The sequence below is a fragment of the Schistocerca piceifrons genome, chromosome X, assembly GCF_021461385.2.
Source record: "Schistocerca piceifrons isolate TAMUIC-IGC-003096 chromosome X, iqSchPice1.1, whole genome shotgun sequence".
NCBI classification, from domain to species: Eukaryota; Metazoa; Arthropoda; class Insecta; order Orthoptera; family Acrididae; genus Schistocerca; species Schistocerca piceifrons.
The window spans coordinates 745,130,499-745,156,600 of record NC_060149.1 but is presented as its reverse complement, the minus strand read 5'-3'; the positions used below and the strand labels follow the sequence as shown (position 1 = coordinate 745,156,600).

General features: G+C 40.1%; 1 protein-coding gene and 2 non-coding genes across 4 annotated transcripts in view; 1 reads left to right on the top strand and 2 right to left on the bottom strand.

Moving 5' to 3' along the window:
- The window catches only part of LOC124721782 (probable low affinity copper uptake protein 2), an 81,693-nt gene extending 55,791 nt beyond the window's left edge, over positions 1-25,902 (bottom strand). Inside the window, exons 1-2 of one of the 2 annotated variants that reach the window (XM_047246897.1) lie at positions 25,804-25,902; positions 16,919-16,994 (exon numbers count right to left, since the gene is read on the bottom strand). In XM_047246897.1, the coding sequence (XP_047102853.1) occupies positions 16,919-16,994 (76 nt within the window). In that variant the 5' untranslated portion in view covers positions 25,804-25,902. Of the gene's footprint in view, positions 1-16,918; positions 16,995-24,608; positions 24,820-25,803 lie in introns of those variants that run through there. The other variant, XM_047246896.1, reaches the window with a different exon arrangement.
- Trnat-agu lies at positions 11,274-11,346 on the bottom strand. The gene has a single exon. It is a non-coding gene; the product is annotated as a tRNA-Thr (tRNA).
- Positions 11,432-11,504, top strand: Trnat-agu. The gene has a single exon. It is a non-coding gene; the product is annotated as a tRNA-Thr (tRNA).
- Positions 25,903-26,102: the final 200 nt, after the last annotated feature.

The window sequence follows — 26,102 nt, the reverse complement described above, 5'->3', positions numbered from 1 at the left end:
TCCGTGGCCTGTTGAGCCAGAAAGAGGTGCTGCCAAATCCAAGGTGATGGTTCACCAGCCTCTGTACACCAACTCGGAAATAGGCTGGTCCGATAGGCTCCACACAATATCCGAATGCTCTCACAGTAGGCAGTGTCTGACATCTTGAGCTAGGAAACACAGGCTGATCCATAAATCCTCTGCTGTAATCTATCTGGATCTGACAAATGCCCTATAAAACTGCAGGAGGTGGGACTTTTTAGCTCCATACACCTTTCTGCTCAGGTATTTAAAAATATTCAGTGACCTGAATCCTTTCATTTGCAAATCTTTCATGACCAGGTTAGTTTTGAGTCAAATAGCAGGCCCAAAAAGCACATAGTGGCCTTAAAGTGTAAAACACTACCTCCCACTGTGGGCTCTGGCTAGTTAAAACTCTGACGGGCACAGTTAAAATTGATGCATGTGATCTTCTCTGTTGAGAACCTAAAACCAGTTTTATTGCCCCAACCTTACAGACTTCTGATTGTTAGCTGGACTTACCTCACTGTCATCTTAAAATTGGAGGAAGAGCAGAAGATTGTGAAGTCATCCACAAGCAAAGAGCATTTAACAGTGCTCTGGACTGTGGAGGGGATGCTACTGATAGCAACTGCAAGCAATGTGACTCTTGAGTACACTGCCTTGGGGGACGCCATTCTCCTGAATGTAGCAGTCAGACAGGGCTTATTAACACAATATCGAAAGCACCGGTCCTTGAGGAAGGATAGAATAAGAAGCAACAGACGTCCACAGTCGCCATTCATGAAGCTGGCAAAGTATATTGTACCTCGAAGTAGTGGTGTATGCTTTTTTGAGGTCAGAAAACAAACCAACCAAATGATTTCAGCTTAAGAAGGAATCTCCAGCAGAATTAAGTTGTCAAGGGCCAAATGGTAACACCTGAAACTTCACTGGGAGCACCATAGATGACCTTGAAATTTGAGGAGCCAGAAGTGGTGGTAGACCATGCACTCACTACACTCCAATAACTGTTAGGGTTTGTATGATCCTACCTGGTATCCAAATGGAATAGATATTGCCTCCTTTCAAGTCATGGGGTACAGTCTATAAAACCAGATCTGACTGAAACAAGATAGGAGCTTGCCTTTGGCTTCAGAGCACAGTTGACAGAGCATGGGATAATGAATCTGATCTGGTACTGGAGTAATGTCTCTGGCCATGTAAACAGCTGATTCCTGTTCTCACATGAAGAATGGAAGATTGTACACCTCCTGATGATGTAAGAAGAAAGGGAGCCACCTCATCTCCACAATCCTACAATCACCTAGAATGCAGGAGTTTTGTCTGGCTGACTGAAATCATTCTCAGCTAAAACCTGAGGCATGTCTTTAGGCATGTCCATCAAGACTCCATTTCTCAGTAAGGCCATAAGGGAGGTTTACTGGCCTTGCCTGAAATCCACTGTATTGACTCCCAAATTTGTGGACTGGAAGTTGCCCAATTAAAGGAAGCTGCGAATTCCTTCCAAGAGTTCCTCTTCTGTTCTTTTTTATCACTCACCTCGCATATGCTCTCGCAGGTCTGAAGGCATCAAGGTTTCCTGTAACGTCTAAATTTCTGCAAAGCTGCATGCCTGGCTCTGCCGAGCAGCTTGTCATTCCACCAAGGAACAGGCCATTGTCTGATATGGTTGCTAGGCAGGGGAATGGAATCTGTGGCAGCTCGTCAGATCTCACAGGTGATAATGTGCACCATCTTCTGAGCACAATCGTGTTGTTTGAAGGTGACCTGCTGACTGTACTGCAACCGAGTCAGCAGGCGAATCCACACTGGAATGCAAATCTGTGACCATTTTCCACTGAACTGAATCTGCAATAGTTGGTTAGTAAAAACAAAGATCAATGGATGTAGATGACTTGCAGCTTTGAAAAGTGTGTTATCTGAGCAGAGTTGAAATTTTCTGAATGAACAAGGCATTTGATAATTCAACCTTGGAGCAAGAGGTAGCCAAGCCCCGCAGCACACTGTGCGCACTGAAGTCCCCCCGTGAGGAGGAATGGGCACCGAAGTATGTGGACGAGTTCTGTCAATGCAACTGTATCCAACAGATCATGAGACAGAAGATTTAAAGAACACACTGGTGTGCGAACTTCCACTTCAACTGCTTGTATGACCATGATAACGAGGCACAGGAATGGTGTGGCATCTGTTATTGATGAGAACAGTCACTCCAACCTTAGCCCTATCTCCAGTAACATTGACCTTCCTTCACAGGTGGTTGCCCCTTAATGTAGATGAGTTGGTGACTTTGAAATGAGTTTCTTGTAAGCAGGTGTAGACCAGTCTCTATAGGTCCAGGAGCTGTAATTCATCCAAATATGAGCAGTATCCTTTTAAGTTCCATTGTAACACAGAAGTCCCTGTGGACACCATTTATTAGTAATGGTTGTCCTTCTCCTTCTATCTCAATGGCGCTGATTTACCCGTGAGGTCAAGAGGAACCCTAGACAGTGCCTGGCTCTCCTGTCTCCCTATGTGGATATAAATATCCTCAAAATTAAAACCAGCACTGGAAAGGGAGAGTGCTCACCTATCTGAGGGTTTATCTGAAGCCACCTTCTTCACTTTTGAATGACTTTTTGTGTGACCTTTTTTTCTTTACTTATGTGAGAAGTCCCCCCCCCCCTTCCCCCATGAACCATGGACCTTGCCATTGGTGGGGAAGCATGTGTGCCTCAGTGATACAAATAGCCATGCCATAGGTGCAACCACAATGGAGGGGTACCTGTTGAGAGGCCAGACAAACCCGTGGGTCCTGAAGAGGGCAGCAGTCTTTTCAGTAGTTGCAGGGGCAACAGTCTGGATGATTGATTGACCTAGCCTTGGAACATTATTCAAAACTGCCTTGCTGTGCTGGTACTGTGAACGGCTGAAAGCAAGGGGAAACTACAATCAGCTTTACTGTATGGTTAAATGATGATGACGTCCTCTTTGGTAAAATATTCCGGAGGTAAAATAGTCCCCCATTCGGATATCCACACGGGGGCTACTCAGGAGGATGTCGTTATCAGGAAAAGGAAACTGGTGTTCTACAGATCGGAGTGTGGAATGTCAGATCCCTTAATCGGGCAGGTAGGTTAGGAAATCTAAAAAGGGAAATGGGTAGGTTAAAGTTAGATATATTGGGAATTAGTGAAGTTCGTTGGCAGGAGGAACAAGACTTCTGGTCAGGTGAATACAGGGTTATAAATACAAAATCAAATAGGGGTAATGCAGGAGTAGGTTTAATAATGAATTTTAAAAAAAAAAATAGGAGCACGGGTCAGCTATTACAAATAGCAAAGTGAACACATTATTTTAGCCCAAGATAGACATGAAGCCCACACCTAACACAGTAGTACAAATTTATATGCCAACTAGCTCCGCAGATACTGAAGAAATGTATGATGAGATAAAAGAAATTATTCAAATAGTGAAGAGAGATGCAAATTTAGTAGTTATTGTGGACTGGCATGCGATAGTAGGAAAAGGAAGAGAAGGAAAAGTAGTAGGTGAATATGGAATGGGGATAAGAAATGAAAGAGGAAGCTGCCTGGTAGAACTCTGCACAGAGCATAACTTGATCTAACTTAGCTAACACTTGGTTTAAGAATCATGAAAGAAGGTTGTATACATGGAAGAGGCCTAGAAACACTGGAAGGTTTGAGATAGATTGTATAATGGTAAGACAGAGATTTAGGGACCAGGTTTTAAATTATAAGACATTTCCAGGGGCAGATGTGGACTGACCACAATCTATTGGTTATGAACTGTAGATTAAAACTGAAGAGATTGCAAAGAGGTGGGAATTTAACAAGATGGGTCCTGGATAAACTGAAAGAACCAGAGGTTGTAGAGAGTTTCGAAGAGAGCATTAGGGATTGATTGACAGGAACAGGGGAAAGAAATATGGTAAAAGAAGAATGGGTAGCTTTGAGAGACAAAATAGCGAAGGTAGCAGAGGACCAAGTAGGTAAAAAGACAAGGGTTAGTAGAAATCCTTGGGTAACGGAAGAGATATTGAATTTAATTGATGAAAAGAGAAAATATAAAAATGCAGTAAATAAAGCAGGCAAAAAGGAATACAGACGTCTCAAAAATGAGATTGACAGGAAGTGCCAAATGGCTAAGCAGGGATGGCTAGAGGACAAATGTGAGGATGAAGAGGCATACATCACTAGGGGTAAGATAGGTAGTGCCTACAGGAAAATGAAAGAGACCTTTGGAGAAAAGAGAACCACTTGTATGAATATAAAGAGTTCAGATGGAAAACCAGTTCTAAGCAAAGAAGGGAAAGCAGGAAGGTGGAAGGAGTATATAGAGGAACTATACAAGGGCGATGTACTTGAGGGCAATGTTATGGGAATGGAAGAGGACATAAGTGAAGATGAAATGGGAGATGTGATACTGCATGAATAATTTGACAGAGCACTGAAAGACCTAAGTTGAAACAAAGTCCCAGCAGTAGACAACATTCCATTAGAACTACTGATAGCTTTGGGAGAGCCAACTATGACAAAACTCTACCATCTGGTGAGCAAGATGTATGAGACAGGTGAAAAACCCTCAGACTTCAAGAAAAATATAATAATTCCAATCCCAAAGAAATCAAGTGTTGACAGGTGTGAAAATTACCGAACTATCAGTTTAATAAGGCACAGCTGCAAAATACTAACATGAATTCTTTACAGGTGAATGGAAAAACTGGTAGAAGCCCACCTTGCGGAAGATCAGTTTGGATTCCGTAGAAATGTTGGAACATGTGAGGCAATACTGACCCTACGACTTACCTCAGAAGAAAGGTTAAGGAAATGCAAACCTACGTTTCTAGCATTTGTAGACACAGAGAAAGCTTTTGACAATGTTAACTGGAATACTCTCTTTCAAATTCTGAAGGTGGAAAGGGTCAAATACAGGGAGTGAAAGGCTATTTACAATTTGTACAAGAACCAGATGGCAGTTATAAGAGTCGAGGGGCATGAAAGGGAAGCAGCAGTTGGGAAGGGAGTGAGACACGGTGGTAGCCTATCCCCGGTGTTATTCAATATGTATATTGAGCAAGCATTACAGGAAACAAAAGAAAAATTTGGAGTAGGAATTAAAATCCATGGAGAAGAAATAAAAACTTTGAGGTTCGCCGATGACACTGTAATTCTGTCAGAGACAGCGAAGGACCTGGAAGAGCAGCTGAATGGAATGGACAGTGTCACGAAAGGAGGGTATAATATGAACATCAACCAAAGCAAAATGAGGATAATGGAATGTAGTCGAATTAAGTCGGGTGATGCTGAGGGAATTAGATTAGGAAATGAGACACTTAAAGTAGTAAAGGAGTTTAGCTATTTGGCGAGCAAAATAACTGATGATGGTCGAAGAAGAGAGGATATAAAATGTAAACTAGCAATGGCAAGAAAAGCTTTTCTGAAGAACAGAAATTTGTTAACATCGAGTATAGATTTAAGTGTCAGGAAGTCTTTTCTAAAAGTATTTGTATGGAGTGTAGCCATGTAAGGATGTGAAACATGGATGATTAATAGTTCAGATAAGAAGAGAATAGAAGCTTTCGAAATGTGGTGCTACAGAAGAATACTGAAGATTAGAAGGGTAGATCATGTAACTACTGAGGAGGTACTGAATAGAATCGGGGAGAAGAGGAATTTGTGGCACAACTTGACTAGAAGAAGGGGTCAGTTAGTAGGACACGTTCTGCAGCATCAAGGGATCACCAATTTAGTATTGGAGGGCAGCGTGGAGGGTAAAAATCGTAGAGGGAGACCAAGAGATGAACACACTAAGCAGATTCAGAAGGATGTAGGTTGCAGTAATCACTTGGAGATGAAGAAGCTTGCACAGGATAGAGTAGCATGGAAAGCTGCATGAAACCAGTCTCTGGACTGAAGACAACAACAACATCATGTGAGAAGTTACTTGCATGGATTTGGAGGATGATTTAGTTGGCTTCTGATGGTGTGCTGCAGTTTCTGGCTGAGGGTCCAAATCCATTGTTGATGGCTTTTGAATGATTTCAGGCTAAAGTGTAGCTTTTCTTCCCACAGGGACACTGAAAAGTGTATGTCCTTGTACGTGAATCTGTGGTCGAGGTTTGTGTGGAGGCATCAAACTTGGCAACTGGCTTCTTAAGGACCAATGCAAAAGAAGTAGCAAACATCAGAAGCTGCATAGCTTTGAAAACTGTCTTAGTTCACCATAAGCTACGCATGTCACAATTTTCAACCCCTGAACTTCCCTTTCCTCATTATAGACCCTGTATTTCCTGTCCTATACTGTGTGATCCTCACAGCAGTTCATACATTATTATCTGGTTCTTGAGCTGAGCCTCCACAATTCCCACACACAGCCTTCCCTTACATTCCACAGTGGTATAACCAGACCTTTGACATTTGAAGCATCGCATTGGGTTGGCAACAAATGGTTGAACCTTACAACAGATACAGCCTGCAAAAGTATGTTCAGATAATTCCACAGCTTTGAACATTAGAATAAATGCTGCAGTTTTTGGATGTGCCACTGACTCTCCTCACATAGTTCTGCACTTATTTGTCCATTCTTCACTTAACTTCTAAGGGTCTATCTCCATTATATCAGAGCAGGTAACCACGCCTTTGAAGAAGTCAAGGGTGTTCTGCAACTCAACCACAATAGGGTACTCAACTGAGGCCTTGCATCCCAGAAGCTTATATACTTGGTTTGACGTGGCAGTTTCAACTAGATGTGTTCCATTATGAAGACATTTAACACTTTTAAGGACCCAGCAATACCCTCCAGTGCCTTGCGAATATAGAAAGGAGAGACCTTCTCAAAGACTCTACCTGCCCTCTTGATTACAATGAAAGTGTTATGGCAGTGCCCTGTTACTATAATTCTGAGACTTCTTCTCGAGCAGACTGACTAACCAAGCTCTGTTTGTTGGGTGCGTGTAGGTATTAGTTGTTAGTACACCCATCGCATCATGTGACACACACACACACACACACACACACACACACACACACACACACACACACACACACACAGGGTGAGTCACCTTTTAACGTTACCGCTGGATATATTTCGTAAACCACATCAAATACTGACGAATCGATTCCACAGACCGAACGTGAGGAGAGAGGCTAGTGTAATTGGTTAATACAAACCATTAAAAAAAATGCACGGAAGTATGTTTTTTAACACAAACCTACGTTTTTTTTTAATGGAAACCCGTTAGTTTTGTTAGCACATCTGAACATATAAACAAATACGTAATCAGTGCCGTTTGTTGCATTGTAAAATGTTAATTACATCCGGAGACATTGTAACCTAAAGTTGACGCTTGAGTACCACTCCTCTGCTGTTCGATCGTGTGTATCGGAGAGCACCGAATTACGTAGGGATCCAAAGGGAACGGTGATGGACCTTAGGTACAGAAGAGACTGGAACAGCACATTACGTCCACATGCTAACACCTTTTTATTGGTCTTTTTCACTGACGCACATGTACATTACCATGAGGGGTGAGGTACACGTACACACGTGGTTTCCGTTTTCAATTACGGAATGGAATAGAGTGTGTCCCGACATGTCAGGCCAATAGATGTTTAATGTGGTGGCCATCACTTGCTGCACACAATTGCAATCTCTGGCATAATGAATGTCGTACACACCGCAGTACATCTGGTGTAATGTCGCCGCAGGCTGCCACAATATGTTGTTTCATATCCTCTGGGGTTGTAGGCACATCACGGTACACATTCTCCTTTAACGTACCCCTCAGAAAGAAGTCCAGAGGTGTGAGATCAGGAGAACGGGCTGGCCAATTTATGCGTCCTCCACGTCCTATGAAACGCCCGTCGAAATTGTATCTCACCCCTCACGGTAATGTACACGTGCGTCAGTGAAAAAGACCAATAAAAAGGTGTTAGCATGTGGACGTAATCGAACAGCAGAGGAGTGGTACTCAAGCGTCAACTTTAGGTTACAATATCTCCGGATGTAATTAACATTTTACAATGCAACAAACGGCACTGATTACGTATGTGATTGTATGTTCAGATTTGCTAACAAAACTAACGGGGTTCCATTAAAAAAAACGTAGGTTTGTGTTAAAAAACATACTTTCGTGCATTTTTTTATGGTTTGTATTAACCAATTACACTAGCCCCTCTCCTCACGTTCGGTCTGTGGAATCAATTCGTCAGTATTTGATGTGGTTTACGAAATATATCCAGCAGTAATGTTAGGTGACTCACCCTGTATATCTCCAACACTGCTGGAGGAGCTCCCTCGGAAAAACATAGCCCTCCCTTCCCTAAGTTGTGGGACACACTTCATCAAGCCCCTCCACTGATGCCTGCCAAGCTTGGGTGACCCTGCCAGTAGCCATTCTACTGCCAGCATAGCCCTCAGCCTCACTGAGGCACACAAACCCTCGTGTCTGGCCTACGATAATGCAGTATCCTCCAGGAGGGACCAGAGAGTACTTGGGAAGAAAGTAATCACCACAGTCTTCAGTAAAGGATCACTATGTGTTGCTGCTTCCCTTCATCTCACAATATGGATATTCAGTTTAGTCCAATACCTACACCAGATTATTCTAAATCTAGACTTATTGTGAGTCTAAATGAGTTACTGAATTCTGTATGATAAATGTACTAATTTGAGAAATTATGGTTTTGTTTTTAATTATTTCAGTCTCTAAAGACAGTCTATTGTTATTTACAAAAAAGAACTCCAAACAAAAATTTGTCACCCCTACGAGATATTGTACAAACACTACATTTCAATAATGACTTCAATTCTGTGAGAAATAGTCTGCTGATAACTATATATCATAGTGCTGCCAAATTGCAGTGATGGTGATGGCTATGTTTCCTCCACTGTTTCAAATAGACCCAGACATTTTCTATTCATTAAGATAAGGTGTCAGTCAAGGTGCAATTGAGTGCTCATCAAAATAGGAACACACACTCTGTCCCATGAACACAACTGTGTCACCTTGGAGGGTGGAAGTGACCACAGACAATAATCACGAAGGGAAACATTTGGTCATTGAGAATGTTGAAATAAACATCCCAGTTCATGCTCATCATAACATGAATAGTAGGGCCCAAATCACATATGGTATGAAAAAAGTGAAAAACTTCCAGTCTCAACTACACCCTCCAAAGACGAGATGCACTCAATAAGTAATGCAACACTTTTTTCCTCAGTTAAGTCTGGTTGAAAAAATTTGTTGTGGGGCATTATGTAATACAAGGTTTGTTCAAAAAATTCCAGAAAATTCAAAATTTCCCACCAATAGTGTGTTGGAGCAAAATGCATTTGGCACCGTTGCACATGCCTGTGTTTAAAGTGTAACTGCCAGAAGTTTCGTTGTTGTTTGTCTGTCAGTTACTGTTCAGTACTGTATTGCGTAGAACATTGTGTTGCAAGTTTGCGAATTTCGAGATGACAGAGTTAGAGGAGCAATGTGTCTGCATTAAATTTTGGGTGAAACTCAAGAAAACCTTTACAGGAACACCAAATGACGCAGGAAGCCTACAGTGGTGAGTGCTTAAGCTTTACTTGGTGTCACAAATGGTTCACACAGTTTAAAAATGGCTGGACGGATGTTAAAGATGACCCTCATTCAGGACGCCCTTCAACATCTACCAATGATGCTCATGACAGGAACACTGATGAAATTGTGCATGCCAATTGAAGACTGACTCTCGAAGAAATTGCAGAAGAATGTTAACACTTCAGTTGGATCATGTCATTAAATTCTGACAAAGCGTCTTCGATTGCATCATGTTGCCACCAAGTTAATCCCAAGGCTCATGAATAAAGACCAGAAAGACCTTTACCTCGTAATCTGTGAAGAGTTTTTGGATTGCGCAAGTGAGAGTGAGAATCATAAATGCTGATGAGATATGGGCCTATAGTTGTGATGTTGAGACCAAGGTTCAATCTTCACAACGGGCCAGGAAAGCTTCTCCAAGACCAAAAAAACTTGTCAGGTCAGGTCAAATGTCAAAGCCATGCTGATACCTTTCTTTGACTTTGAAGGATTAGTTCATCACAAATTCGTGCCACAGGGACAAACTGTTAATTGATTGTTTTATCGGGATAGGTTTGATGCCTGAGAGAAAATGTGAGAAAGAAAAGGCACGAACTGAGGCAAGACAAGTCATGGCTCCTGCATCACAATAACTCATCTGCATATTCATCCCTGTCGGTGTGTGACTATTGCACAAAAAATTAAATCACTGTGCACCCTCATTCTCCGTACTCTCCAGACCTGGCCCCTGCAGATTTTTTTTTCCAAAGTTGAAAACCTCATTGAAAGGATGAAGACTTACAATGATAGGCAAGATAAAAGAAAATTCACAGACGGCACTTCGTGCGATACAGGAAGAAGTATATCAAGACCGCTTCCAGAACTGAAAATGCCACTGGGAGTGGTGTACTAATTGCAGAGGAGAGTATTTTGAAGGATACCATGCACAGTAAGTAAAAGGTAAGCACAAAAAATTTTGTGGACAAAGTTCTGGAATTTTCTGAACAAACCTCATATTTCCTCTTCAAGCCCTTATAGTTTCATGAAGTCCCAATAAGTGGCAGTGCTTCACACAGCCTTCAAAATGGTGTCTGTAATGGAGATGTGACCCAATCAGAGAGCTGTCAGAGATTCTTTTGGGGAAGACCTGAGCATCACATATATTCATAGGCGCTTGCAGAATGTCTATGAAGATCTGGCATTGAACAAAAACATGTTGAGTTGTTGGGTGAGGTGTCTGTCAATCACTGCAACAAGGTCACACTAACCAGTTCTATCTACCGCATGCCAGTCAGCTGCACATTGCTGTGACTTGTGCAATGTTTGAATCAATGAATCACAATCAAACACCTTGCTGCAGAACTGGACATCTCTGTTGGTAGTGTTGACACACTCGCCCACAAAACAGCATTGGACAGTTCTTATTCATTCACCCTGTCACCAATCTGTCTGGCCCAATGAAGGATGCACTCAGTGAGCAGCAAGACATTGACTCTGATATCGACCAGTACAACAGAACCATACAGGCATACATGCCCTCCCAGTAAGGTAGCGTAAGTCCATTGCACTGAATGGAGGTTTGCTGAAAGATAAGGTTTTGTAGCCAAAATTGTGGGGAATAATATGTTGTATTACTATCATGAATAAAACCAACTTGCTTTCAGAAAAAAAATTATCTACAATAATATTGGAAGCTGAAGAAGTGAATTAAAATTTGTGCTGTGGCCGGGACTTGAACCCGGGTCTTCTTGCTTACTGAGCAGATATGCTGACCATTACACCACCACAGCATTATGGTCAACATAGCTGCACGAACTACCCAAGTCAAATACCCTCCCCAACTTCGGTACTTCATGCAGCTATGTTGACCATAATGCTGTGGTGGTGTAATGGTCAGCATATCTGCCTAGTAAGCAAGAAGGCCTGGGTTTGAGTCCCAGCTGCAGCACAAATTTTAATTCACTTCTTCAGCTTCCAACATTATCGCACATAAATTAGAGACTTAAATGCCTCAGGGAAAATTTAATTTAAGAAAAAAAATTGTTGCAGTACTCGCTGGACACCCCTCGTACTACATATTAAATGCCTCATTGGGCATTCAGTGTACTCTATGACATGTATCTTTGAACAGAGGCGACATCATGACTTGCCATACTACACTACACGCTCTAATCACCTACTGTCCAGTTTTCATGTTGTTTGGCCCAATAAAGACATCCAACTTTATAAGCCACCATGGGCAAAGCTGTTCTGCAAGTTGCCAGAATTTGCATGTTAGCTGCAATGTTCTCTCAGAAACTGCCTGAGATGCACTTGGATTCACTGACAGCAACCATTCCTGTCAGACGAAACCAGTTATCACTGACAGGTACAACACTCGGTTCCAGTTCCTGTCAGTTAGAATCTTCTTCCAACAATAGTTCTGACATCATGTTTTAAGACTGGGTGCCACATGAATCCTTTTAGACATGCTGCACAATCTGCATTGATACGACAACATATCAGAGGACTTCACTGATTGTGGGATCATACGGACATCCGAGGACATCAGCTCCTTTCTGCCATGCCTTCACATCAATCCATCTTCTTGTGCTGAGGGTCGTGTTGGGCTGTTTGGGGGAGGAGACCAGACAGTGGGGTCATCGGTCTCATCGGATTAGGGAAGGACGAGAAAAGGAGTCAACCATGCCCTTTCAAAGGAACAATACATCAAAATAGCAGTTCTCTGAGGAAGAAACATAAGATTTGCCACAGCGAAATGGTGGAAGCTCTTGGGAATATTGTCCTCCCATATGGTACAGCAGCAAAGAGGATAGCAAAATCTTCAGCACGGACATGGGGTAACCAATAATCAGCAATACAAAGGATGACCTGTCAGTGTTCGAACCAAAATGGCATGTCCCATCATCAAGCAGCTGCTGGAGGAAGACACATGATTGCTGCTGCTGCTGGCTTTACAGCAGACTAATGACATTGAGAAACACACCATCCACAGGATACTCTGGACAGAGCTGCAACTGCACAAAATCATATTGTGGCAGGTACCACATGAACCTTCACAAGTGGATGTGATATGCAATATCCTTCGAATACCTAGCAAACTGGCAACAGAACAGTGATCACAACTGTCATGAATAATCACCATCAATGAATTTTGGACCATGGAATATGAACCATAATTCAAACGTCAGTCCACGGAGTAGTAACATGCCATATCACCAATGGGACAGAACGTCAGAATCCTTCCTCTGTGAAACTGATGGTGATCGTCGCATATGATGTCAGGGGCATCATAGTGTGCCACTTCATTCTATATGGCAGAACGGTGAGTCCAGAGTACTACAGGGCCTTCCTGGTGCTACAGATACAATGCAGAGCACTGTTTGCGAGGGTTATGGAGAAATTTTTGTGAGACAGCTGTTTACATGGAATGAAATGGAATCCCTATTCATAGAATCTCACTGGAAGATGATACAGAAACATACACTATGTTATCAAAAGTATCCGGACACCTGGCTGAAAATGACTTACAAGTTCATGGCGCCCTCCATTGGCAATGCTGGAATTCAATATGGTATTGGCCCATCCTTAGCCTTGATGACAGTTTCCACTCTCGCAGGCATACGTTCAATCAGGTGCTGGAAGGTTTCTTGGGGAATGGCAGCCCATTCTTCACATAGTGCTGCACTGAGGAGAGGTATTGATGTCTGTCGGTGAGGCCTGGCATGAAGTCACCGTTCCAAAGCATCCCAAAGGTGTTCTATAGGCTACATGTCAGGACTCTGTGCGGGTCAGTCCATTACAGGGATGTTATTGTCATGTAACAACTCCGTCACAGGCCGTGCATTATGAACAAGTGCTCGATCGTGTTGAAACATGCAATTGCCATCCCCGAATTGCTTTTCAACAGTGGGAAGCAAGAAGGTGCTTAAAACATCAATGTAGGCCTGTGCTGTGATAGTGCCACACAAAGCAACAAGGGATGCAAGGCCCCCTACATGAAAAACATGACCACACCATAACACCGCCGCCTCCAAATTCTACAGTTTGCACTACACACACTGGCAGATGTTCACCGGGCATTCGCCATGACCACACCCTGCCATCGGATTGCCACATTGTGTACTGTGTCTTGTCACTTCACACAATGTTTTGCCACTGTTCAATCGTCCAATGCATTTACCAGCATGATGTATAGCTTACGAGCAGCCGCTCCACCACGAAATCCAAGTTTTCTCACCTCCCTCTTAACTGTCATAGTACTTGCAGTGGATCCTGACACAGTTTGGAATTCCTGTGTGATGGTCTGGATAGATGTCTGCCTATTACACATTACATCAGTCAACAGACGAGGTTAGCCTGCACGCTTTTGTGCTGTACCTGTCCCTTCATGTTTCCACTTCACTATCACATCAGAAACAGTGGACCTAGCGATGTTTAGGAGTGTGGAAATCTCAAGTACAGACATATGACACAAGTGACACCCAATCACCTGACCACGATTGAAGCCTGTGAGTTCTGCAGAGCGCCAAATTCTGCTCTCTCTCAATGTCTAATGACTACTGAGATCGCTGATATGAAGTACCTTGCAGTAGGTGGCAGCAATATGAAATACGTATGTTTTTGGGGGTGTCCGGATACTTTTGATCACATAGTGTAGGTTCTCCCTTAGGTGCAGAACGTAGCACCTTAGCACAGACACTGAGGGACATAGTTAAGTGGTTCTTGTCCTGGGTGGTACTGAGTAACAACAGAGAGGTTCTGAAATGTTGCCAGAAAGTGTGAGAGTAATGGTTTATGTATGCAGTGGAGATATACTTCTGTACAAAGTGGGTCAGGCATGGCCATGCTGTGATGGCAATTTAAGAAAGGGGGACTGAGTGTTGAGAAAGGGACTGATTGTTACTGCATAAGTGGTACCAAAGTGTGACCGCACTTTAATCAAAGGGGTTTTATGGTTTGGAATGGGTCGCAGTTGTTAAAATTGGTGTTTGTTGGCTGTCATGTGAACAGATGTTCTTAAGGAGACTTCAATGAAATGGATGTAGACGCTCGGGAAGATGACTCAATTGCCTGAAGAGAACCAGGTGAATAAAATGGGGCAAAAAGTGCTGAGATTCTGAAAGTATGGGGACAGGATGTCCTTAACTTACGTCAAGATCCTAAAGGTATTATCTACATGCGTCTGAACCAGGCCCATGAACAAGTTGGTGAAGAACCATCCCTTTTTAGTACCCATGACAGTGCCACAAATTTGTTTCCAGGTGACATCTTAAAAGGGGAAGTAGATACTGGTAAGAATATAGTGGTTATGGTTACCAGGAAGCAGATTATGATTTTGAAGTCAGCTGCCTGTTGGAAGATGTTACGTTCAATGGCAGAATGCGATGGAACTTGTCAGTGTTGTAAAGAAAAGAAGAATCTTCAGCGAAAAGTGCCAGGTAGTAAAGGGACAAGAACTGTGGAAAGCTAGTGGAACAGTGATTTGTGTCTTTGATGTAATAGAGAAGCTGGCAGACAAAAGATTCTGTAATTATTAACAGTGGAGATACCACCAGTCGGGGTATAATTAACCATTACAATGTGAAGTTTCAGCTGGTGGAGGTTAAGGAGCTTGAGAACCATGCAGGAGGGGTGATTCCTGAAACATAGCTTGCTTTGTTAGTCTGTAAGATCCAGACGGCAGCAGACACCATTGCCCAGGTAGATGCAGTGTTCCTCGACTTCCATAAGGCACTCAATACAGTTCCACACTGTGTCCTAATGAATAAAATACTAGAGACAGAATATCAGACTAGTATTCTAATTGGACTGAAGTGTTCCTAGCAAACAACAAAGGACATCATTCTTAACAGAGAGGAATCTTCTCACATAAAAGTAACTTCTGGTGTACAAAACATATAAATAACATAATGGATAGTACCATAAATTCAATAAGGCCTTTCATGGATGATACTATTACATAAAGATTGTCTAGAACGGGAGAAAATTGTAGTGAAATGGAGGAAGCTTGCTGCAGGGATTGACAGATGACCCTTAACATAAATAAGTGTAATATACTGCAGTTAAATGAGCAGAAAAATCCATTACTGCACAATTACACAATTGCAAAACACTCAATGGAAGTAGTTGCACCCATTAAATATTGGGAGTATGGGTACGATAAACTATGGCTGAATGCCAACCAAGCCATCTAGTTGTAGCACTTGCTACTAAATATAACGTTAGATTTCAACAACTGCTCCTCAAGCCAGTCATCTGGATCTTTCTTCCTCCAGCCTCAACACCAAATGTTCTGGAAATATTGAATCTACTAAACCCATCTATCTACTGATGCCCATGGTGTAATCAAAGTGGCACACATCAGTCACTCAGCGAAATCCTATATGCGTGAAACACATGACAAAACAAGAATTATAATTATTCTCATGACAACAAATTCATAGGCTCCGCCAACTAACAACAAAGCTATCACCTACCAACCTAACCTAGAGCCCAGGCTACACTACTCTGTACGGCGTCAAATGCCACACATCATTATGTCACACTTCAAAGTTGAAGTGCAGTATCAATAGGTTCAAATGCTTCACATTTCTGAAATGCATAGGCTGGAAACATTCTTGCAACATATATATCATTCATACAGGTCCTCTGGATTCAATCATTATCAGGCATTGTTCTCCTCCTGCTTCTATGGCCCATTACCACGTCTTTCCACAATCCTGCAACATGATATTACACACACTTGTATTAGTGTTCAAAATGTTGGAAATCTACTGTCTTTTTCACAGCATCTCTTCTACTTCGTCAATAGTGATCTATCATAGACAAAAATTGCTATATGCAGTGTGTGTGTTTTTCAGTATACTATAATTTCATTCTGTCAAGCATCAATGCAGGCACAGAAATTGTGTGACTGCAGGTCATGTACACTCAGTGGCACATGGAGATATGGGTCAGTCCTGGAGCTTGGACAGCTACTTCGTTACGGCAACCACTTGCGTACAGTGGTAAATCTGGGTTTAAGTCCTAGTCGAGAACAGATTTTCATTTGTTATTTATAAACTGTGCAGCTAAAGTCTAATCATATTTACATTCCTGAATACATTTCTTCCAACTCAAATAGTGTCTGATGATCACAGGTATGTAAGTTCCTTTCGCAAGAACAAATTTATAGGTCTCCACAGAACCCACCTGGCAGTTTATAAATATTTATATAGTAATGCATTTTAGGTGGATACCTAACTATTTTTCTATAAAAAATTAGAATGTGACTTAAATTATCATCACTACAGTGTTTCACTCTGGACAACATTATGAAATGATTCTAGACAGAGTGGATAACCAAAAAATTCAACTTACCAGCTAACGTATGAATTGAAAAGTCCTTGAAGAGGAAATCTGAGATTCTGCTCCCAATCCAGAAACTGTTCTGCATCTGAAGAAAGTTATAATAGCCTAATTAAGTGAAATCCAAACCAATAAGACACATATATGCCAACAGATGAATTCACAATGTAATAAGGCCATACATTCATAATGATTTTAAAGACATGTTTGTTATTAAGTTCATGTAGTTCTGATGTAAATTAACATTTTAAAATAGAGTAGCCTCAGACAGTAATTAACATTTTATAACATTGTAACTGCATTTTTCAGTCAGTATCTGACACTTTAAAATAACTGTAAGACCAAAACTGCAATAGTGAAATTAAATAAAGTACATCTAATGGAGAAAATATTGTCAAAAAATTTTATAACAAGTTCACATGTACAGTACGTTGCATTTACGCAGAGCTGACAAGCTTATTTTAAAGTGCATAACCTGACACCTATCATAACCACATTAACAAACAGCCTTTTCTTTTTTTGGTTTAATAACTTACCAGTTACATCGTCAATAGTGCAGGAGTAAATCTACCAGAGGTCTGGAAAATTGTCGACATGGCCCACATTTTAGCCTTCAGAGAAATTTTATTTTATTATTACTGTTATTATTTCCAATGTCATTAATATTACTGGAATCACAGAAAATCATTTGCATACTATAGCCAGTCATAATATAACCTGTAACTAACAAAGTCAAGAATAATATAGTATTATATGAAGACGGTATCTGGTCTTTCGGACGTGTCCGAAAGAACAGATACATAGTTAAGGCTAGCTGGCAATTGACCTCCTCCTTCTGTGCTGGATGCATACGCATTGCCCGAACTCTCACGGTACTCGGTAAGACTGCCGCCATTAATGAGTGTAATGGGCAGGGGCACTACGAATGTAGTGTGTGGGCATTAAGTTGGGAATGTGGGTACCATAGGGAGTGTGCAAGGGATAAATCCCTGTCGTCACACTATCCTCTGTGCCCTCGGTGGCTCAGATGGATAGAGCGTCTGCCATGTAAGCAGATCTCGGGTTTGAGTCCCGGTTGGGACACACATTTTCAACTGTCCCTGTTGTATATCAACGTCTGTCGACAGTTTAAGGTCTTGATTTAATTATCATTTCATCAATATAGTATTATGTCAAAGTTCTGCTTTCAAAAAAGGAAGATTGGTGTTTAATGTCCCATCAATGATGAGGTCATTAGAAACAAAATACAGTCTCTTTCAGGACGACAAGGAAAATCAGCCATGCCCTTTCGAATGAACCATCCCGGTATTTCCCTGGAATGATTTAGCGAAATCACAGAAAACCTAAATCAGGATGGTTGGACACAGATTTGCTCCATCATCCTCCTGAATGCAAGTCCATTGTGCTAATCACTGGACAGCCTCGCCCAGTCAGCTTTCAAAGTTTGAGCTTCTATCATATCACGCCATCCTACATCTTTTACTTTTGTGTCCTACATTTGTTTGTAATTCCTCCATTTGCACCCTCTTATCCTACATTTCATACAAGAAGCAAGTGGACCTAGCTATGAGCTCATTTTTGACAAGACTAGTTGGTATAACAACCAGTACTCCATATGAAGGAATTACCTATATTTACTACAATTATGGACTGTGTATAATATTCAAGCAGGACCAGTGATAAAATACTGCTTGGTACTTTAAATCTGCAGAGGACTAAATGGTAAGAAGGAAGTAAGATTAAGGTTTAATGACTAAAGATGACAACAGCAGAATCATCCCAGCATTTACATTGAGTGAGTGAGATAAACCAAAAGAAACTGCAAACTGACTGGTCGGATGATGGTTTTAACACAGGTCCTCCTGAATGCAAGAATGGTCACTGAACCATCAACAAGTTAGTTTCATGTTCCATGGGTCATCTTCATGACAGCTCAAAGTGATGTAGAATGAGTCACTTTATATATTCAAATCACAAACTATATTGTGAACATGCTGATCATTCACAAGTGCTCCCCCCACCATATGCGAGTTAGCAATTCCTGCCCACCACCTTTTACACATCATAACAATAGAAATTATTCTACAAAATAGGAGGAGTAGTCAAGGAGAAACCTTTTCAGTTTGTTTTCAAATTTTACTTTGCTTTCTGTTACACACATGATATCACTGGGTACCCACACTCTTGAGGTAATGAAGGCACTGGGCACTTCCCATACCACAATTTAAAGGGTGTACTGTGACTACCTTAACTCTTTCAGACCCTTTGGCTACAATTGTCTACATTAACTTTCACTGTGTCTTAGCTGCAGCAGAAGTATTTTTCCCAATGGAAACTTGAGGTACACATTTGTGAATGATCAACCTTTTCCTTATGTGCAAGTGCTGCCAACTGTTGGGCACCACTACAAAAATATCAGCAAGTCCACGCAGCAGTGTGCAGCAGCTTATGACAGTGCACATCAGCCTTATGGCCAAAAGAATACATGGAAGTGGTTGGTTCACTGTATTTTACATTGTAATTAAATATTGTTATTTTGCATGGTAATTACTGAATGATCACTTTATTCTTTATTACAATAGAGAATACTCTGTAATTTGTTATTTTAGTCCCTAAAATGAACCCAAATGTACAAAGTGTGATTTGAAAATAGGTACATATTTTTGTATAAATATTGCATCTAAAACTATTAAAACTCACCTAGAGCACTAACACATAAATCAAAAATTTCCATCTGCCAGAAAAAAATCATACCTGAAAGAGTTAATACACAGAAAACCAGTGCCACAAGCACCAACAATGGCAGGTCGGAGTGTGTTGAAAACAGGTGTCATGGCCAACTGTTATGGTTCATAGAAACAGATATTCAGACTACAGTGGGGGAAATCACTTGGCTGTTCAATGCTGTACACTAAACAACTACAGATAGTGAACAGTCTTATAGACTGGAACCAAGAATACGCTGTATAGAACAGAAGCCAGTAGTACCCAGTACCCAGGTTGCAATGAGTCACAGAGTACGGGTGCAGAAGCACCACCACTGGGTATTTGAAGGACAGAAATAGATCCCTGGAGTATGAGTCACAATCATGTCCAAACTTCATGAACAATAATTTTTTGTTGCTGTTGTTTACAGATGTTCTTCAGAATCTCATTTCTACAAGACCCAGGAAATATTATTAGAGAGTATAAGCTATACCCGTAAGACACTTAGCTGAGAACTAGTTCAAGGCTATAAGGGACACCTCAATGGGCCATGTCCAGACAGGATGGCTTGCATGCTTCAATGGGACAATCATACTGTAGATGCAGCAACAACAGACAGGTGTCTGTGCAGAAGCTAGACAAACTTTTAGTTCCTGAAGACTGAGCAACAGCCTTTCGAGTAGTTGCACGAGAAACAGTCCAGATGAATGGCTGATCTGGGCTTGTAACACTTACCCACTATAGAGTTTCTACGCCAGCACTGTGAATAGCTGATAGGAAGAGGAACTAAAACCATTATTTTTCTCAAGGGAATGCAACTATTCTTAATTAGTTAATGATGATGGCATCATTGTTGTTGTGGTCTTCAGTCTGAAGACTTGTTTGAGGCAGCTCTTGATGCTACTCTATCTTGTGCAAGCCTTTTCACCTCCGAATAACTACTGTAACCTATATCCCTCTGAATCTGCTTACTGTATTCATCTCTTTGTCTCCTCCTACGATTTTTACCCCACACGCTTCCCTCCAGTACTAAACTGGTGATCCCTTGATGTCTCAGAATGTGTCCTACCAACTGATCATTTCTTTTGGTCAGATTGTACCACAAATTTCTCTTCTTCACAATCCTATTCATTAGTTACATGATCTACTCATCCAATCCTTCTAATCTTCAGCATTATTCTGTAGCACTACATTTCAAAAGTTTCTATTCTTTTCTTGTCTAAACTGTTTATTATCCCTCATGTTTCACTTCCATGCATGGCTACACTCCAGGCAAATACTTTCAGAAAAGACTTCACCACACTTAAGTCTATATTGGGTGTTAATAAATTTCTGTTCTTCAGAAATGATTTTCTTTCCACTTCTAGTCTAAATTTTATATCCCCTCTGCTTTGGTCATCATCAGTTTCTTTACTGCCCAAATATCAACACTCATCTACTACTTTTACGTGTCCCGTTTTCTACTCTAATTCCCTCAGCATCACTCGATTTAATTCGACTATATCCCATTATCCTTGTTTTGCTTTTGTTGATGTTCATCTTATATCCTCCTTTGAAGACACTGTTCATTCCATTCAATTGCTCTTCCAAGTCCTTTGCTGTCTCTGCCAAAACTGCAATGTCATCAGCAAGTCTCAAAGTTTTTATTTCTTCTCCCTGGACTTTACTTCCTACTTTTTCTTGTGTATATGAATGACCTTTCATCTGTTACATTGCCAGATGCTAAGTTTGTTTTGTTTGCAGATGACACAAACACTGCAATAAGTAGCAAGTCAAGTACAGATTTAGAAATAGCTGCTAATCAAATTTTCGCCGACAGTAATAAGTGGTTTAAAGCTAATTCTTTGTCATTAAACTTTGGGAAGACCGACTACATGCAGTTCAGAACCTGTAAGAGATTTCCTTCCAGCATGAGTATACCATATGAAGACATGCAGATCAAAGAGGTTGACAGTGTTAAATTTCTGGCATTATAACTCAATAAAAAATTCAATTGGGAAGGGCATACCACAGAATTGCTTAAGTGCCTAAACAAGTCTGTATTTGCCATGAGAATGATGTCACATGTAGGAGATATAAACAAACTTGCATACTTTGCTTACTTTCATTCTATTATGTCATATGGGATCATATTCTGGAGCAACTCATCAAACCGAGCAAAAGTTTTTAGGGTGCAAAAGCATGTGATAAGAATCATTTGTGGTGTAAATGCAAGAACATCTTGTGGAAACCTGTTCAAGGAACTTTGTATTCTAACCACTGCTTCTAAGTATATTTATTCCTTAATGAAATTTGTAGCAAGTAATACATCTCTATTTCCAACAGTACACAGTACACAGCATCAACACTAGGAATGAGAAGAATCAACATAAAGGCCTAAAATCACTTACCTTGGTCCAAAAAGGGGTCCAATATTCATGAACACACATTTTTAATAAATTGCCAGCAACCATTAAAAACTTGGCTTCAGATAAAGCACAGTTTAAACAGAATTTGAAAGAATTGTTGATAGGCAACTCCTCCTACTCCATAGACGAATATCTTTACAGAGACTGTTAAGTCAGCTTAGGTAAAAATATCTGTTAGATTTCAATTTTGACAACACTTCGTCACAACGCTCAAGATTAGGTATTTTGCATATGATAAATTTATTAATAGTGGATAACAGTGTTTCATGCTGACAGTGTGTTAATTCTGTAAATATTAGCTGTCCCAGTTTACTGCATTGTATTAGCTTATTTTTGACTATCTCCTGACAAATGATCAGGGTAGTAAGAATTACATTCAAATGTTTTATGTTTTTATGTCATACTTTCTGAGATGTTCCACACCCACGAGAATCATCTCATTTTTTGGGTCTATGGAATGAAAACTGAATCTAATCTAATCCCAATTTTTCTTTTGTTTCCTTTACTGCCTGCTCAATATACAGATTGAATAACATCGGGGATAGGGTACAACCCTGTCTCACTCCCTTCTCAACTACTGCTTCCCTTTCATGCCCCTCGACCTTGTAACTGCCCTCTGATTTCCGTACAAATTGTAAATAGCCTTTTGCTCCCTGCATTTTACCTCTGCCACCTTCATCACAAGTAAATCCAGAGGTAAAATTCAATCCATTTGGATCTCTGACTGGGACTAATGGGGAGGATGTCATCAACAGGGAAAACAAAACTGGCATTCAACAGGTCAGAGGCCAGAATGTTTGATCCCTTAATCAGGCAGATGGATTAGAGAATTTGGAAACTGAAATGGATTGGTTGAAGTTAGGTATTGTGGGAATTACTGAAGTGCAGTGGTAGGAAAAAAAGACTTATGGTCAGGTGAGTAAAATGTAAAAAAATTAAATAGTGACAATGCCGGAGCAAGTCTAGTAATAAGAGAAAAAATTGGAATGCAAATAAGCCAGTACTAACAGTATAGCGAATGCATTATAGTAGCCAAGATAGACATGAAGGCAACACCCACCACAATACTACATGATTCCCTACTAGCTCAGTGTATGATGCAGAGATTGAAACACTGTATGATGAGGTAAGAGAGATTATACAGTTAGTTCAGGGCGATGGAAATTTAAATGTAATGGGAGATGGGAATTTCATATCAGGATAAGGAAGAGCAGAAAAAAATAGTAAGAAACATGGATGTGGGGGGAAAGGAATTAAAAGGCAACATGGTTGGTAGAATTTGCACAGAGCCAAATTTAATCAATGGAAATATTTGGTTTAAGAAAGATTAAAGAAAACAGCACACACGAAACGTGGAGACACAAGAAGTGTTCAGATGGATTATGTACAGGTAACAAAGATTTAGAAACTAGATTTTAAAATGTAAGGTATTTCTATGGGCACATACTGCCTTTGGCCATAATTTATTGGTTACGAACTGCAGATTAAAACTGATGAAACAGCAGAAAGGTAAGATATGGATTTATAGTACACAAGAAGTCTATGATCTCAACAATGCTGGTATTAGTTTGTAAGATAATGGCTTAACTCAGTGTGTTACTCATCCTTCAATTGTACAATAGTTACTAAGTTTCAAAATGATAGACCTAAGTGCAGTTCTTCCTGTACATCAATTTATAAAAATTTATTTATTATATTTAAAACAATTACTATTTCATCAAATTTATTTACGGTTTTAACATATATTGTACTTACTGAATGTTTGTATATTAAGTGTTTTTGTAAACTGATGTCGCTGTCTGACAAAGAATAACACATGGAAAAAGACTTTGTCAATTAATATGATCAACAGCTGATAAAAACTCTTTATTCTTATTCAAAATGACACGCAGCAGTATAGAGCAAGCAAGCAAACTATATTCACTGCATTAATTTATCTGAAAAACTAAAATGAATTTCATACGTTAGATAACTGGTACATAAAAAATGGAATGACAAACAAAAACACGCTTAGCACTCATGATGAAAATCCTCAACTCACTGGCTTAGAATACAAGACTACAGTCGTGATTATGTGCAGGCAGTTCCTTTGCTGAATAGCAAAGTACCTTGTGGATTTAGAAGAGGAATAATCCAGTTTTTAATGAAAATTTATTTTAGTGGACTGAGAATGCTGCGGTATATGCAACAAGAAATGAAAAAAATAACTTCATGTTAATTGCATAATTCATTATGAACACACGATAATAATATTGCTGCTGCACAGTCTCAGTTATTGGACAATAACAGTCCAATGACACCAATGAATTTTCAAACTTTCATTGAGTTTATTTCATTCAACAATCATTTTTAGCCTGTGAAAACAATCTGTAGCCTCAACGTCAGGAAAAATTACGAATTTTGCGTATTCTTCATGAGAGATTCACATAACAGTAATAGGTTGATACCCTGAGCCTTACAGTAATTGTATACCACAATACATGTATTAACAACGAATGTAAATTTAACCAGCTCAAGTTCTATACAAGCGTTACAAAAATTTTTCACTGTCGCAATTTAGTTTTCTGTAATTTCTGTTTCACACTCACCTCTGTGTTGCAAACAGCTGCCTTAGCAACACCTTATCCCCTACTCCCCATATCAACGCTCGTCAGAACGCAAACATTCGGTGTTACGTTAACATACACACGAAGAAACGACACTACAACAGCTGATCACGGGTCGCCCCCTGACATTGTCAAACAAATCTCCCACCAAACGCACGATAACATTCATCGGTCAACAACAATCTCAAAGATAAAAGCTACCATTAGATTCTGTTGCTGATATAAAAGCGCAGTGCTGGAATCTATTAACTACACAGAAAATCTTATAAAAACAACAAGAAATAATATTGTGCCCCAAATTTTCGTAGAAACAACCATAAAATAAACGCTGTAAAGAGATAGGTGCGTGATGATAAAGATTTATTTCCATCATATTCCGTCAAACTTTCAGTGCTAAATGTGCTCTATAAATTCTGAGATGTCACCATAAATCAAATTATTATCGTATTTATGGTACACCTAACGAATGGATAATGTCATATCTAACCAAAAGAGTGCAGAAAGATTTACTTGATAGTTCATCCACTGTAAGACTCAATATTAGGTGCTTTATTGTTTCTCATATATGTCAGCGACCTTCCGAATAATAGACAAACAGCAGAATTAGTTCATTAAGTGGATGACAATAATATTGCAAACAGTTCAAAAATGTTAAATAATCTTCTTAAAAATATCATGCAATAGTTTTCTGCAAATGGTCTCATCTCAGTTTAAAAAGACACAACGTTTTCACTTCTGCACGTCTAGAGACGCATAAGTGTGACACATGATGAGGAAATAATGACTAGGGCGGAGCTTAGAAAATTTTAGTCTCCACATTGAAGAGATTTCAATCTGGAAAAAACACGTTTTGGAACTTCTAAAGCAGAGTAGTTCAGTCACATTTACACTTCCAGTTGATGAGGAGAGAGAAATCAGTAACTTGACATATTTTGATTATTTTCCTTAAACAACATCATATGGACTTATGTTCAGGGGTAACTCATCATTAAGAAAGAAAGTTTTCATTGCTCAAAAACATGTAACAATAATATGTGGTTCCTATCCACAATCATCATACAGACATCTGTTTAAGGCCTTAACCATTTTAACTACTGCTTCATAGCATATTTATTCCCTCGTGAAGGTCATGGTAAATAATACACTGCAATTCAAAAGTAACATTGATTTACAATACCAGAAGAAGAAAATATCTCCATTATTCCACATCAAGGATATCGTAAGCACAAAAAGCGGTGAGCAATACTGCTTCCGAACTTTTTGATCATTTACCGAATAATATGAAATCTCTGACAGTCAGCAAAGTTAACTTCGAAGACAGCCTGAAGAAGTTTCTTCTACACAAATACTTTCATTCTGTAGAACAATTACTATTTTTGTAATGTGTAAAAGGTGGTGGGAATGAGTAATTATTCACTCACATCTATATTAAAACAAGGCAATTGTAAATGGTAAGCATCCAGCAGTATTTATACA